Genomic DNA, 17,512 nt, shown 5'->3' on the forward strand with positions numbered 1-17,512 from the left:
ATCGTCGTGTATATACTACGCGCGCGCGTCGCTATCTATGATGTGCCTGCGGAGTCTCTCCGCGAGCAGCTCGATCGCTCCGAGTTCTTTGCTCTTATGTTATTATTATTACGTTTATGTATATATATGTACAGCTGTCATGTGAATCATGCAGAACGCGTGCCACTATAAAAACCTGTGTGTATGTGTGTGCGTGTATATCCGTCGCGATGACAAATAAAAAAAAAGCAGTTTTAGCGCGTGCAAATGGCTCGCGGCACCTGTGACACTATATCTCTATTCTATATTTGTATGTATATAACACATCCTTGTATACACTGTTGGTCTAGCGAGCTGCATGGATACGTGCTCGATAATCCGTATCAGAGGAGAAAATAAAGAGAAAGCCGGTGCTATACGGATCTCTGTGCGGCGCGGCCTTTTTTGCCAGGCAGCCTCTGTGCTGACGACGATGACGGGTGGTACGCGGCGATCGGGACAAAAAATTTTTGATAGATCGCGCTCACGCGTGGCCGAGTATTATATACTGTATAAGGCAGCTGCTTGTTCTGCGCCACGCATCCTTGGAGCAAAAAGTTTGCGATATCGCTGTATAGTTGAGTTTCGCCGCGCACGTGTTGAATTTGTTATAGAGAAGCTGCAGTACGCATCATATAAAGTACGAAGGCTCGATATAGTAAATTCATTTAGTGCTATGTGTGTATGTCGTAAAGCACATATATATTATAAACAATTTGCCTGTACGATGATGCGTGTGGATGACAATATACCATACACGCACACGATACGAAGACGACGCCAACTCAATTTGCCAATATCCAATACACTCGCGCGCACCTCTATTGTATATACACGTATTGCAGCCTGTACAATGTATACGTGAGATGCTGCTGTAACGCACAACAACGCGATATGTGATTCGCATACACATACGCGCAAACGCATACTACACACGCGTCGAGAAATATAGTCGTCGACTCGTTAGCGTTGGCTCGACAAACGAACAACGCGTCGATCGAGTTTCGTCATCGGTATACGGTGCAGTGCGTTCCGTTTGATATATTATAATTGTCGTCGTGTTGTATAGGCCACACGAGCTCTACACGCACGTTTTACTTCGCGGTACATCGATTCTTTTTTTTTTTTTTTTGTTTTCGTCTCTCCCCCTCTCGTTTATACACGACGTACGTGTACACTACACGACGTATGCGTCGCTGTATATCGATGTACGCGGGTTGGCTGACATGTGCATATTAGAGCGATCGATTCGCTCGGTATACAAGTGCCACATGCACTTCCGCGTGCGAGATGTGTCGCGCCGATGATGCTTTTAGCACCGAGTGCGTACTCCATCGAAAGGTGAAAAAAGCTTCATCGATTATTCGGGGTAATTTTTCAATTTTTTCGCCTCTCGTACAGTTGTGTCAAAAAGCAAAAAGCAAAAATTAGACTCCGGAAACTTTGCCCTCGTATCGCGCGCGCGCACGCACTTCCTTGAGCACGAAACGACACAAACTCTAATTACTACATAAATGTACTTGAATGAGTTCCAAGCTTCTCCGCGTACCGCGGCTTCACGGAGGCTTGGCGGCTTCCACACACTGCGCGCAATCGTTATTACGAACCGGCGCGTAAAATTCACGCGCGTTATAATACGCGTATCATAGCTCGAGCAGAGCTAGCTACGGCTCGCGTGCCCGCATCTACTAACCTTAGACGACTTCGAGAATTCCATTAATAGGACTTATGCGCGTGGCGCGGGAAAACTTCGCGGTTCGTCTCTCCCGGCAAAACTTGCTCGGTGATAAATTCAATTGCAACTTTACGGTTTGAGAGAGAGAGAGAGAGAGAGAAAGAAAAGCACCTTCGCTCGCGCCCCCCGCGTTGTCTCGTAAAATTGGAATCCGCGCGAATTTAAATTCATTGTCGCAAGCTCGACGAGAATGAATTCCGTTCCTTTTGCTCGACTTTTACATGAAAAAAAAAAGAAGAAAAAAAAAATTGTTTGCGCTGAATGATTTACGAGCTGTTGGCGGACGAGCCATAATTTTTCGCTGTACATTCCCCGGCGCTTGCGATGTAGAACATTGAAAATTATGAGGCGCTATCCGATTCATCGTCATCGTCGTCGTCGTGTTGATTTTATCGGAGCTTTTTCATTATGTAATATACTTTCCGTTGCGCCGACGAGCTCCATCGTGCCTCGTGCCTTTACGTATTATTCGAGAGCTCGACCTTCTGTGCGATACTATACGAGAGAGAATGGCAATTGTTTCATACAGCTTCGAGCCTGCTGAGCGAGTGAATAAGGTTTTACTAATGTTCGGGCCACGCAAGCTCGTAACTGCCACGCAATTATAATTAGAGTAGATTTTTACCTATACAGTAGTGTCATTTCATTGATTTTCTCCTTTAAAAAATTCGTCGCATCGAGAGACGTAACAGTTTCTCGTCAGCATCGTTGATGCCGTATATTAAAGCTGCGTAACACAAAGCGAATTCGTACAAAAATGTTTTCTCGCGCAGCAGGCTTATTTAACGATAAACTTTAAAATGATGTTTGTCGATTGTTTTCGAAGTTATTCAACGCGCGAGTGCTCCGTTAATTGAAAACGTCAATCAATTAACTTGCATTAAGCCATCGACGAATTATATACATCGTAATTAACGAACTGCAATTCGAATACACGATTGAAAATGTTGTTCGAAATTCAATCAACAAATACGTGTATATTATACCGTCGAACGAGCTACTGTCAACTATAAATTGTATCGCACGCAGTCGAGCTCCTTCTTAATTGCCCACGACAGGAAGCCTCGAATTAGCCTCATAAATTTCGTCCATGAAAACGCACCTATATACAGCTATAGCAGAGACTAGGTCATTCGTCTTCGGCTGGATTTAACATCTAGACAGGCCCGAGTAAGTAGGTATATAGCAGTTGCCAAACGTCCATAATGCGCACACGCGGTTAACAACTATAAACCAGTGCGCGGCATTATCGGGATCTTCTTATCATCGTGAAATTCCGTCGCTCCTTGGCGCGCGTGTGTCATCATCCCGCATTTCCGATACACAATACGTATTCATCTTGTCTTGTGTAAGACGTACACCGTCGAATGGCGCATTATTCTTCGCCTCGTCCGATTGAACATCTTCAATAGGGACTATTCATTTAGGATCTCCTACACGAAGAAAAAACTCAATCTTGAGTATCTGAATGGCTATATTTTATCTATTAGAGGCCACTTTTGTTTGACATTAAGCCACGAGCTTTTGTTGTTAATGATATTGTCATTATTTCATGATTTATATCACGTTCAATTTGCTTTCGGAAAATAAATTGCCTGTATCACGATAGAGAATATTTGCGAAGAGGGAGCTGCGAGTATTATAATCGATATTGACAGATTGATACGATTTCTCGAACGTCGCTGACAAGTGACACGGCCAATGCAAATGACGATGCTCTGATATTCCAATAGGCGATACACACAATTTTGACGTTTTTCGAATATCTAAGCCAGTGAAATTCACATTGTTAAACCGAGCGAGGCGCAAGGATATTTTAGGAAAATAAAAATATGCATTAGTAAATCGCAACAGATTTGACGTTATCTCGGTGATTCGACTACGTGCATTAAATTTTCATGTCTTTCATTGTCAAGTCTACGATGTTTTTGACGCATAAAATTTGACGTAAAACTGCCACTTTCAAGGATTTGAACTTTTGTAAAAAAAAGTTCTCTTGCGTTTCTCGAGGCCACATTATGCACAATCGAGATCATCGTATACCCGAAGGACGCAACTGCAGCCTCCGTACCTACGACGTATGCTCTCACTCACGTGCAATTATTTCCAAATGATTTTACCAATCTAACCGTCTATCGCTACTTCATCGATATTATCGATTAATTTGCTTTGTTGCTCGTTTGATACTGTGCAACATAGGTACTGGGATTATAGTAAATTTTGTCTCGATACATGATTACGCTATCGATATTGTGATGTAAAATGCATTCAATCTGCTGTATATTTATAATACAATAATAAAATAAAATCAAACGGCTCTGAAAGTGCAATTTCGTCAAAATCACGTAAAAATAAAATTAAAATTCAAGCAAATTAACAATTTAATTGAAATATTAAAACCCAAGAATTAGAATGATTTTTAACATTAATTCAAATTGTTTTTTAATTTACAATTTTTCCATAATTATTTAATCGTAAAATGGTAATGATTACAAAAAGTCAATAAAATTAAAACACTAAAAAATTATTTTTTTCATAATTTATTTTATCGAACGAAGTCATACATTAATTTAAAAAATAAAACTATACATAAAAAATATTGCAAGCATGCGTATCGCCGGTAAATGAAAAAAGAGGTAGTTTCGATGAATTCCCTATAGACTCATGCACACAACGCATCGGTGAATCGTTTTGCCATCTCGGCGATTCCCAACTGGGTCAAGTTGTAGAGCGACAGGTTCGGACTTATCATCAACTCTTTCTGCTTGTCGTTGAACAGCCGCGTCTCGTCGTAATCGCAGTATTCGTCGGTATTCGCCGATTCCTCGAACAATCCATGCTTGACGAAAAATTTCATAACCGTCAGGGCGTCCGTGCTGCTTAGTTGATATCCTCTGCTCTTGAGGCTTCGGACAACGGCCAGAGCTTGAAACCCGAGTCTACATTTGAAATCATAGCACTGCTCACCGTGCGACCGTTTGAATCCTTTGCCAAAGGAATTCGCAGTCGGGAAAACGAATTTGGACAGATCGGCACCACGATTCAAGAGTACCTCGACCACAGCCGGCGAAAGACTCGCTACGGCGTCGCGAAGCGCTGTTTGGCCCCACTTGTCCTGAGCGTCGATCAGCACCTGCTGCTGTTGCTCGTCGACGATCTCGAAAAATTTCTTCACCATGTCATCGTCCACACTATGTTGCATTGCAATGAAATGCAGAGGTCGCCATCCACTTGCGTTTACTGCGTTAGGATTGGCGCCTCTTCTTAGCAATGCTTCAGCTGCGATCTTGTTGCCGTGGCGCAAAGCGATGTGCAATGGCGTTGAACCCAAATCGTTTGCGACATCGACTTTCACCTTCTGTTGAAGATCTTCGTTGATCTTGAAGAAGGACTCCAATAAGCCATTGTCTACTTGACGCGACCCAATAAAGTGCAGAGGTGTCCATCCCTCTGGGTTCGTTTGGATATTAGGATCTGCGCCTCTTCTCAGCAATGCTTCGGCTGTAATTTTGTTACCGTAGCGCAAAGCGATGTGCAATGGTGTTACACCCCACTCGTTTCGTACATCGACCTGTACCGTCTGCTTGACGTCATCGCAGATCCGAAAAAACTTCTCAGCCAAATCATCGTCTGTTTTTCTCAAGGCAATGATGTGCAGCGGGGTCGAGCCATCGACGTTGACCGAGTTCGCATTGGCGCCGTGTCTCAGCAGCGTCTCAGCTAGATCTCTTTTACTGTAACGCACAGCCAAGTTCAATGGTGTGAAGCCCAACTTGTCTCGGGCGTCTATCTGCACCTTTCGATGCTTGTCATCGTTGCCGATCTTCAAGACCAACTTGAGTAAGTCGTCGTTGCCAATGACGTGCAGAGGAGTATGACCCGAATTGTTGATCAAATTTGGATCCGCACCGTGTTTCAGCAGCAACAGGGCCACCATCTCGTGTTCATTTTTAACGGCCAAGTGCAGCGGCGAATCGCCCGTTTTTCGCACGAGGAGATTCGGATCCTGTCCGAGCTCCAAGAATTTCGTCACGACGTCGTCGCAGCCAGCACTGCACGCCACGTGAAAGTGCGTTAAACCGGACTCGTCGGTGTAATTCACATCGAACTTATCGAATATTTTAAAAAGTTTACCGATGATGTTGTTGCGGTTAGGAAACTTGCTTTGCGCCGCGAGATGTATCGATGTGGTGCGACGCAGCAGTGGCTTGCCGTCTTCGCCTATTTTGGGTTCGTCTTTGTAGCCGGTGCGAGCCACCGATTTAATCATTGCCTCGGTTTCTTCTCCACTGAGGTACCTTATGCAATCCGAGAGAGAACCGTCAACGTTTTGCTCTTCGTCGTCTTGAATATTTGTAAGTGGGCATGGCGAATTAACAAACCGTTGGAAATGAATCATATCTTCGCGCGTCTTCTTTGAGTGCATGGCTTCAAAAAAGTCTCTGCCGGAGAAGGACATCGTGGATATCGTAGATAACTCACACACAAGCACGATCACTCAAAATTCGGAGTACTAACTGGTTTTGTTTTTAACGAGACTCACTTGCTAGATTCGGTGCTTATACACTGTAGCGTAGTAACACGTACTGCACTATTCACTGCACGTGGGCGAAGCCAAAAGAGGTTACTTTCTTCCTATAACTGCTTTAAATTCGGCGTCGTAATGAATACTGAATTTTCTCCTGAAATACTATCTATTCTATATAGAGAACGAAGAAATAGTGTTTGAAGATATATGAGAGTTTTTTTCAAGAAAATCACTCGACGGAAGGTTCTCTTTTTCTATAGCTGTTCACGCTGCGGAGACGCGATGTATACTGACTATACTCCCATACTACGATCTACATTATACATTCGATTATGTATTAGAAAGTAAAAACACGTGCGTGAATTATATACAGTGTTACAGAAGAACTAGTACCAACCCGCATAGTTCGAGAGAGATAAAGATTTTTGTAAAAACGTCGAGTTCCATATTGTTTATCAATACTTTTAAATTTTTATAAAACGCTAAATGGATTTTTGATTTTCTGAACAGCTATTCGTTTTAAAGTTACAAACAAATTAATTATTAATACGGTGATATTTCGGAAACTAATAATTATTGATTTAAACAATTTCGTATCATTTTATTTATTGTGAAAACGCTAAGCGATTGAATTTAAAAAAATCAAAATCGGTTCATTACAAAAAAAGTTATAGACATTTTTTTGTTAATTGACCGTAAAACACGTGGTTATTTTCAAGTATTTAACCATTTTTAACTCGTTAAATATGCAATGTAATAAAAAATGCCAAGAGTAACTTTTTGCTCCGAATCGTCTCAAGAATCTGAAAATATTTTTTATTTTGCAAAAACAATTGTTTTTAAACTCTAACCTAAAAAATTGTTCTTCCACTCAAACTCTACCACTATTTTTAGGCTTTCGTGAGAAAAAATGAATTTCGTGAAAAAAATCTTTACGATGCACACTGTTTTTAACATAAATTTTAAGGAGGTTCTTTCAACATTTGTTGAGAAATGAGATCTACTACTCTATTAGATAGATTAAATCACGCTGAATTCAAAGGTATAATTATTTATGTGGCTCACGCTTCAAAATCTCAAGATATTTTATCTCAAAGTATGAAATTTTTAACATCACCCTTATGGAACGACCTCATTCATAAATTATTTACAAACAAACATTAATTTGTTAGGGTATCGGAGTGTACATTTTTTAGCCTGTACATCGTAAAACAGGCCTTACGCTGCAAAAAACTAAGATTTTTCACGTCAAAGTGAAAAAAAACGATGTTTTTGTTATGAATCAGTTGGTGCCAGGCTGCGTAGTGAGTACTGCGCATACAAAATGTACAGCTCTAGGCAAGAGTTCACTATAGAAAAACTTGAACTGAAAGAACCTCCATATTTACTGTCACAGGCCGAGTACAGAAATAATCAGTGACGTCGCTGTGTGTTACAGTGCGCAACTATGATCATCTTACTACGTCAGATATGGTCATAGTAACAACGAGCGATTTTTTCGAGCGCTCTTGAAGTAACGACAAAAAAACGTCTTGTCCGACTTAATTTTTTAAAATACAAAAATTGATACAACCGCTTTTTATTACGTGTACAGGAAGCAGCGATTGCGCCTGTCCGAGATTTTCTCACTCTAATGCACAACAGCACAAGAATACAAGCGCGGAGTTAACTTCGCGATGATTACAACGAAAACGCGTGCGTGTTAATGTAAATGATGAATCGTTTGTTGTTGTTTTTTTTCTAATTAATTCATTATGTGTCTACACACACACACATGCATGCATGCATGAGTCTCGGCACGTCCAGACCGATCTTACTTCAAGATTCACGCATTCATACACGTAGCGTTCTCGACCAGCCGTGACTCTGAATTATACATATATGATATATCAATTAGCATCAATAAATGATCTCTCTCTCTCTCTCTCTCTCTCTCTCTCTCTCTCTCTCTCTCTCTCGGGTAACAGAGCTCAGACGATTGTATATTTTTAGCAGTTCTCGAGCTGCACGCTCTCCGCGTATTATGGTGCACATTGCTATATATCGCCGCGCATTATCGGTAAAATTATGCATAACGGGTCAGGCGCAAAATCACGAAGCCGTGAATTTTTCAACGCGCAATTAAAAGCCTGCTGCACCACCGCCACCACCATCACGGCTGCTGCTGCTGCCTGTCTACGCGCGGCTGCAAAAAGGATCGCTTATACGTACAAATATAATTGGACGTGTATTAAATTTTCAAAGGGAATGGGCACAGTGGCGGCTGTGGCTGCTGCTGCGAGAGCTTGCGACTGTGTGCGAGAGTGCTTTTATAATACATACATACACGTGTGCACGCAGACACACGCAAACAGGCAGCCAAAGAGTCTCGAGTGTCTCTAACGAGGAAACGTCGAATTACGCACGCGTCGCACGAGTGCAAGTGCTGCGGAGCGCTCTACTAAAAGACTCACTTGTGTCGCGCGGCCGTTCGATAAATGTACGCGCGTCCCAGACCCGTTTCGCGCAGGGTTTAAAATTAGATCCTCGTGGCTAATACATCGTATATTATTACGTTCCTATAATATAAGCGAACGGCGAAACCAAACTGCACTCGCGCAGTGCCGACTGAATCAATCACGATGATTCATTGAGAATCGATGATTTGGAAAATGTCGAGGGTATATATTCATGAAAAATAAGACTCAGGAAGCGACTGTCACAGTCACTTATCGTGACTCAGTTAATGAAAAAAGCAACAGCTCGTACGTATGGACGTGTCGCGCAAAATATTCGTAAATATCTACGTGTATCTATATTAAAGTGTGTCATACTCTCGTGCTTACATGCAACGCTTATAACAGACGAGAGAGGATTGATAAACCATAACAATGGAACCAGGATAATAATCCAACACGACTACTAATCGCGACTGCGATCTGCATAACGATCGAAATTCGAATTAAATAACGCCCGCGGGGCAAAGCTGTTGTGGCTACCGTCATCGCAACGAGTGGATGCTGTGGCCGCCGGCGCTCGGTGACGACGCGGGACTGAGTCCCTGCTCGCCACCGCCGCCGATCGTGATCGCGCCCAGAACAGCCTCGTCCTTCAAGTCGTCGGGCGCGAGCAAGCTGGCGCCGCTGGCGCTGTTCTGCGCGCCCTGCAAGCCGCCCGGCCAGCAGCGCAAGAACCAGTCCAACACCCAGTGGTACGTCCAGCAGGTAATGATCGCAAAGAAGGATCGGCGCCCTTCGAGCGTGGGCGATGTTTGATTGTGCTGTGTTCGTATAGATCGATTCGTAGAGTATGTTTTTTTATTTTTTTCACAAATATTCAACGATATATTCTTATTCAAAATTGCTGAACGAAACAAAAATTAAGTAGCATCGATCCTCCTCGCGTTGGTTCTTCGGTAATTATTCGTAATTGCACGCTTACAGTCCCGTGTACATACACAAGCAGACAATTGTACAATGTTTATGCAGAGCTCGAGAAGTTCATAATGGCGTGTAATTATTCCGCTGGTACCCGAGCCATGAACGGAAATCCATATACTCACGGCCCCGCGTACGGCCGAGCGCGTTTCTATCCCGACGCTCGCTTATACACACACGAGAACAGAAGTCGATTTATAATCCGAAGAAAAAACTTCATTCGTACGAAATAATACGATTACAAATTACACCTGTGTATAGCTCTTTATGTGTAGCTCAATCAGTCGTTAATATCCATACGTGATTACTTTCACGTGTGTAATCTTCATCCGTCTCTTCGAGAGAGAAAGAGACAGATAGAGGCTTATCTCGAGTTTGTGTACACACTTATCTCAAAAAAGCAATTAACTTTCTTTTGTACCTATAATACACCGAAAATCGTGTATGCGTATAAGAAGCAGCCTCGACTGCCAGCACGGTGCGACGCTTTGATTCTTTTTTTCCGAGCATTTAAAAGCCACATTATAATATAAGATAATGGTCGCGTTATAACGGAGTTTTTGTGATTACAAAGTATTTAGACGGCGCGCAGACAAAAGTCAACCTTCGTTATAATACCAGAGCGCTTTGCTGCGCGCGCGCGTGCGCGGCTATAATACACGCAGCTTTGTTCAGGAAAACTAGAACAACACGGGCAATTTATATAGGTATCATTTGGGTTTAAAGTATTATACGCATGTGTCGCTGGTAGAACCGAGTTGAAGATTAAATTTTTCTATTTTCTTCTTCACGATATCAGTCATTCGGGTCTCTCTCCAGCTACTTCTCTCGAAAAAACGAAGCTTCGACATGGGTCTTACCTTCTCAAGAGTCAAGAGGACGTGGCCGTGTCGGTGCCATTTTTTTGGGTAAGAGATAGATAGGCAATTTTGCGTTGATAATTATCACAGGCTCTGTATGCATTACAAAATTTTCCTCTCGCAAATGAAACGGTGACGGCCTTTCCAAGGCCTTGAAACGTGTGTACAAGAACTCGCATTCATCCGACGTGAAGATCGCGCGACATTCTTATACATATCGTATGTGACAGCTCGTAAGCACGAGATATAAATTATTATGCTAGCTCGTCTTTGTTATTAAGGTATAAGTCACGCGACGTTATTATTTCTTTCTATAACAAAAAAAAGAACGGCGGTGGCGGCGAGATGGTGACTATTATTTCAATTAGGCTTACTGTTGGCAGACGCGAGTGTATTACGTGTACACAAATATACACACGGACGACGAGATTTGAAATCGTATACACGTGAGAAGAGTCGATTGTATTATCCTTGGATGATTAATTCCATTTTTTCTTTTCATACGTTCGACCGCTCGTGAACTCTGTGCGTTTGTGTATTATATTATAGAGTGACGAACTCGAATGTGTAAGTCGGAGCCTATTGTGACAATATAATATAGATTATTGTTTTACCGATTCGGCGCGCGGAGATGCCTCATTGTTTTTATTTCTTTTAATCGGCGCTTTCTCTCTCTCTCTCTCTTTCTCACTCTCGTCTAGAGAGAATAATGTTTTGAAAAAATATTTATCATAAACACATCGACTTACGTGTCTTTACGTATAATAAAGCTCGATTGTCAATGTCTTCGGAGCAACAACCGATGCCCGAAGCCGATACAGTTTATAGACTCTCTTCGTGCACGCGTGAGCCGTCGATCGATATCAAATTTTAACAGCGCACGCGGCCATGAAGAGTATCGTCATCGCGTCGCGTCGGGAAATAGGAGCGCGATGAGTTTCCTTCGAAAAACGTATCGTTATATATATTAAAAAAATAAAGCATAGCGCGTGCACTACCTTGAACCCGGTATGCGCAACGCGCTGTGTAAAAGAAAGAATCGCGGCGGAAAAAAGGCGGAAAACGCAGCTCAACGAACCTTGCCTGCTGCTGCTGCTGCTGCTGCAAAAGGCCGCCACTATACTATTTGTGTGGGTATGTGCAGTATGCGCGCTCTATATCGCATATAGTATAGTAGTAATCTATCTATTGTGCAGAGTTTACATATATACGCGCGATAGCGGTTGAGCGAGAGAGAGAGAGAGGCAATGTACGCGCGTGCACATGTTCATCGCTCGAAGGTTGGGCTCTGTACTACTACTACTACTACTGCTTCTACTATATATGCACCGTCGTCACGGCTCGCTTATTTCCTCGCGCGCGTCTCTAATTACCGGATCATCTTCGAATGCACGAAGAGAGAGAGAGAGAGAGAGAGAGCGGACGGAGGCTCCTTCGTATTGACTCGATGTATAATATACGCGCTCTGCAGTCATAACAATATCTGCGACGCAGTCCAATCGTTTTTCACGATATAGCATAATAATTTGAGCGTTAGAGACAATCAACAGTACTGCTGTACGTGAATGATTTTCTCATGGACATGCTTTGACTTATACAATTATATTTACTTTGCCCCTTGCAGATTTGAAAATTTAAAGGTACTCGCCATCTAGCGGTGAATGCTCAAAGTGGTAATATCGAGTATAAGTTAGGTCTAAATTTTCCAAAACAATCACATTGTCATTTCGGGTCAATTGAAATGCGTTCAATGCTTGTAAATACAATAGAAATGTCGCTGAAAACAAGTCGATTATTGGTAATCTATTCGAAAACATTTTAAAATGTAGTAGTTTTTTTGGTCACTAGGCTATTATATTCACGATGAGAATTTCTATCAAGGTAGAGCCGAGTGAATTTTACACAGCGTAAATGATAATGTACAGGATACGTTGATGGATGAGTGAGAGAAAAAAAGACATTAGAAAAAAAAAGAAGGCAAAACACACGAGTTGACCGCGATCCCTCGTCACGCCAAGTACATCGAGAATAAAATTTAAACCCCGTGTCCTCCACCTTCTCGATAATGCTTTGGAAAATTGATATTTTTAACATTTTACGAGAACTTCTCCTCGCTCACTCTCATTCTCTTTCTCTTTTATTGAAAATAACAACTTTTTAACGCCCCGCGCACAAGCTCAACGCTATTTTCGATTTGGGTTAACGAGCGTTCTCGGGAAAATAAGATCTTTCGATATATTATAAAGCTCTGCGCGCGTTGATGTATGGATCGACGATGATGTTTTACGACACAGATGAGATTTCGCTATTACGTTTTAAGCGTGCGGCCTTTTTCATATTATATGAAAGATGTTATGGCTTACAATTAAACGCTATAATCGCACGAGACCGTTTCGAGTACGAAAATTAATATTAAAGTATTTTTATTCAGTTTTTCTCTCGCATGTATGAAAATAATTTTACAAAAACGTCGACAACTGTCGTCTTTTTAGCTACTTCTTATGCCTTCTCATCTTGTGCTAGCGATCTCGAGTTTTCGCGATAAAGCAGGTCAACGCTCGACTCTTGCACACATCGTTTTTCTCAACACGTAAGATATCTTGGCTTTTAAGCACATACACACACACACACCTCCCGAAGGTGTATAAATCAAGCAACTTGATTTTTTCAAAATCGTTTTACCATTGTTTCTATTGCGACCACACCTCGGTCAATTTTTGTATGTATCCCTGTCAAAGCTCGTATGATATATACACGAATAATTTAAAACTGCGCCCGCGAAGAAGCTCGTCAGCGCGAAGATAAAACACGTCCTATTTAGGAAAATCCGTGTATACTCCGTGCGGGTAAAAGAGTATGACATATATATAAGGTACACGTGCCGAGCTCTCACCTTTATAGAATTTATTTTCACGAACTCGCCTCGTTTTTTTTTCCTGCCCTCCTTCCCCCTTGCCTGGCATGTTTGCTTGGCCCAAATGACCCGATTCGTAGTTTTGATAGTGTATTTCATGGTTCAACGCGTTCATTACATACTTGATTTTTCTTATACGTAGAGGCTGAAAAAAATCGATGGTAAATTGAATTTTGAACTTACGAAAACATTTTTTCTTACTTGTTTCAGCCCACGTGGCGATTATGGGGCGAAGAAAAAGGCGATGGGGTCATCTACACGGTATACCTGAAAAAGGTGCGCTACCACAGGCCAACGAAAAGCCTCTCGAACTCGGTAAGTAATCTCGATATACGATTAAAGATAAAAAGAGCATCGATCGCATCAACAAAGATACGAAATATTCTCTCTCGCTCCTTTGCCCCCCCCAGGACTCGGAGGACGAGATCTCGCATCTGGAATGGGAGACGGTGCGTGTGCGCTTCCTCAAGGCCGGCACGGTGCAGCGTCTGGTCGAGAGCCTGGCCAACGACGACGGCGAGCTCGAGTCCACCTACATCAACGTGTTCCTCGCCACCTATCGGGCCTTCACGACGCCGCGCGAGGTGCTCGAGCTGCTGCTCGACCGCTACGACTCGCTGGACGAAGCGGCCAACGCCCAGCACCGCAAGACCCTGGTGCAGGCGCTGCACGTCTGGCTCGACGCCTATCCGGACGACTGGCGCTCGCCGCCTGCGCATCCGCTGCTGGTGCGCCTGCTGGAGTTCGCGCATCGCCGGCTGCCCGGCTCGGAGCTCGAGCTCAAGGCCAAGCACCGACTGCACAGGTTCTCGTCGCAGCGCGCGACTAACGACTCCACGACAGATCAGCTGGACAACGTGGCGAACAACAAGAACAACGACGCGACGACGACGGCGTTCACCAAGGAGATGATCGACAGCTTGGTGTATCAGTTCCCGGACGTGAAGCCGCGCTACTTCGCCGAGCAGCTGACTCGCATCGACGCCGAGGTGTTTCGTCGCCTGAAGGCCCACCAGTGCCTCGGCGCGGTCTGGTCGCGCAGGGGCGAGCGAGCGCCGCGCGGAGCCGCCCACGACGCCTCCACCGTCGCAGCCACCGTCAATCAGTTCAACGCCGTGTCGCTCGGGGTCATCTCGACGATTCTGCTGCAGCCCGACGAGGCTGGCACTGGCAAGCCGCACGAGCAGCGCGCCCGAGCCATCGAGACCTGGATCGACATCGCCCAGGAGCTCAGGATACTGAAGAACTTCAGCAGCCTCAAGGCCATCGTCTCGGCCCTGCAGAGCAACTCGATCTATCGGCTGGAGAAGTGCTGGCAGTGCCTGCCGCGCGAGAAGCAGGAAGTGTTTCGGGAGCTGGAGAGGATATTCTCCGAGGAGAACAACGCCTGGACGCAGCGGGAGCTGCTGATCAAGGAGGGCACGGCCAAGTTCGCCGACACGGCCGGGCGCAGCGACAGGCATCTGCAGAAAATACTGCAGAAGCAAAATATTCATTCGGGGGTACGTATGATTTATTTATCTGTTTTTGGAATAATTCGGAATAATTCTCTACGTGTGTCGCGCTCGCTCGCTCGCGTCAACAGAACATCAGCTACGGCACCATCCCGTATCTGGGCACGTTCCTGACCGACCTGACGATGATCGACACGGCCATACCGGACACGGTGGCCGACGGCCTCATCAATTTCGACAAGCGCCGCAAGGAGTTCGAGGTGCTGGCCCGCATCAGACTGCTCCAGGGCGCCGCCAACGCCTACAACTTCCTGCGCGATCCCCTCTTCGACAGGTGGTTCAACAGGCTCGTGGTGCTGGACGATCGCGAGGCCTACCGGATAAGCTGCCAGATCGAGCCGCCGCCGCCGGGCAGCAACAACGCCAACAACAGCAGTCGAGGCTCGTCGGCGCCGTCGAGCGCCAAGAAGAAGCACAATCACAGTCATCACAATCATTCGTCCTCGTCGTCGCATCATCATCATCATCATCATCACAGTCACAATAATTCATCGGGTCATCGGAAGAACGACTCGATAGCCTCGACGTCGAGCTCGAGTAGTTCTCAATTTTATTGCGATTTAGACTCGCTGCCGAGGTTTGACATTATTCAAATTATATTTTTAATAGATAAAAAAACATTGAACTAATGATGCATTGATTTTTTTTTTAGTTCACCGCACAACTCGCTGGATCGTCGCACCTCACCGTCGCAGCTGTCCTCCTCGTCGTCCTCGTCCTCGCTGCCGTCGCTCGACGTCTCCCTGAGCTCCGGTGGCACAGCTGCAGCAGCAGCGAACGGCAATCAAAGCCGAGGAGGTCACCACAACACGTCCGCGACGAGCAACAACGGCGGCACGGCCGTCTCGAGTCCCGGCAGCAGCGGCTCGCACAAGAGCTCGCCGGACTTTTACATCATCAAGGTGACGATGGAGAGCGACGGCGTGGAGACGGACGGCGTCGTGCTCTACAAGTCGATCATGCTGTCGAACAACGAGCGCACGCCCCAGGTGATACGCAACGCCATGCTCAAGCTCGGCCTCGAGGGCAATCCCGATCAGTTCACCCTGTCGCAGGTGCTGCCCGACCGAGAGCTGCTGCTGCCACCGTCGGCCAACGTCTATTACGCGGTCAACACGGCCCACAATCTCAACTTCATTCTGCGACCAAAAAAGACTTGAATTTGCTGTTTTCTCGTTCGTTCATTCGTTTCTTGATTGCGATGTACACGGGGTAAAAGAGAATTTGAATGCAATCAAATGCAAGTTTTAGATAGTAAGTTATTCTGCAAGATTGTGTGTACGAATATACTATGTATTTTCCCGTAGAATTTAACGTGAATATTTATTTCTTTGTAATTATATAAGGAAAGAGTTTGAGAGTGCGAAACAAAAGGAAAACTATTATTATTATTTTTATATGTAACTTCATGCGATGGTTTATTGTTGACGATGCTTATGTTTTTATAAAATTGTATAAAAGTAACTTGACATATTGTCAACTCGAATCGGGAATGGATACTATTGCGTGAGCTACACCGATAATATTCATTTGTACCATGACAGTTCAAATAGCTAAAGTGAGGTAGCTTCGTATTATTATTATTATAAGATAAATGTAAAAAAATCATAGAGTCGAATTCAACCTCTTCATTATTAATTTAGTACCTATAGTATGCTAGAACTTTTTAATAAGTTTGACTTATTACTTAATCAGTGGTGGGTAACAAAAGAGAGAATCCTGACGAAATATATCGCAAGTATTTGCCTTTTCTGTTAATACATGATGCATTATTTATAATGATATTATTATTACAATTTGTTAATCATACAAGAAATGGAGGACCAATGACATTTTGTAAATATTTTATAATCGAAAACGTTTAATCAATTATCGTCAAGGTACGAAAAATGAACAAACACAACGTTTGTTACGAAGAAAAAAGAATATATCGAATCAATGATATTTGTAAATGAACTCAAAATTGAATTACTTTTTTAACGAGCGTATTTTGCGTAGACAAATAAAAATTCAATGAATTAAAGCGTTCTTAAAATTAAAAAAAAAAATGAAAACAAAAATGTATAAGTCACCATTACTTGGAAAATAATCTGTGATAAACTGGATGATTTTTCAGGTCTTGTATATCGAAGTCTATGAATTAGAAAAATACTCAGGTTGCAGCCGAATTGCAACAGAATCTTTACAGAACAGAAATAATCGTTCCACACATCGTCCGTATAAATAATATATTTTATTTAGAACGAAAGAAAAATTTCAAGACGTAGTAATTTCTATCCTCACATTCTATGCGTGGAAAATCAAACGGTTCAAATCGTATTGAATTCCATTCTACAATGTGTACACCTTAGACGTAAAACCTTTTGTACTTATTCTGTTTCCCATTCGAGGCAAAGCTGTATCTACGATTGTAATTATATACATATCCTCGTGTCTCGAGTGAAACATTAGAATTGAAAATAAAAGTGAAAATTCATACGAAGTTCATAATTGCATTATCAGCACCTGCGTTCTTTGATACCATTCA

The 17,512-nt window shown here is 43.4% G+C and overlaps 1 protein-coding gene across 2 annotated transcripts in view; it reads left to right on the forward strand.

The window, feature by feature from the left end:
* The window catches only part of LOC106654016 (ral guanine nucleotide dissociation stimulator), a 33,195-nt gene extending 15,734 nt beyond the window's left edge, over window positions 1–17,461 (forward strand). The window contains exons 1-5 of one of the 2 annotated variants that reach the window (XM_014373704.2): window positions 9,258–9,484; window positions 13,682–13,786; window positions 13,882–14,973; window positions 15,057–15,562; window positions 15,638–17,461. In XM_014373704.2, the coding sequence (XP_014229190.1) occupies window positions 9,278–9,484; window positions 13,682–13,786; window positions 13,882–14,973; window positions 15,057–15,562; window positions 15,638–16,145 (2,418 nt within the window). In that variant the 5' untranslated portion in view covers window positions 9,258–9,277 and the 3' untranslated portion in view covers window positions 16,146–17,461. Of the gene's footprint in view, window positions 1–9,257; window positions 9,485–13,681; window positions 13,787–13,881; window positions 14,974–15,056; window positions 15,563–15,637 lie in introns of those variants that run through there. The other variant, XM_014373705.1, reaches the window with a different exon arrangement.
* The last annotated feature ends 51 nt before the right edge of the window (window positions 17,462–17,512 follow it).

The sequence above is a fragment of the Trichogramma pretiosum genome, unplaced genomic scaffold (assembly GCF_000599845.2).
Source record: "Trichogramma pretiosum strain Unisexual culture from Peru unplaced genomic scaffold, Tpre_2.0 scaffold134, whole genome shotgun sequence".
In the NCBI taxonomy this organism is placed as follows: domain Eukaryota; kingdom Metazoa; phylum Arthropoda; class Insecta; order Hymenoptera; family Trichogrammatidae; genus Trichogramma; species Trichogramma pretiosum.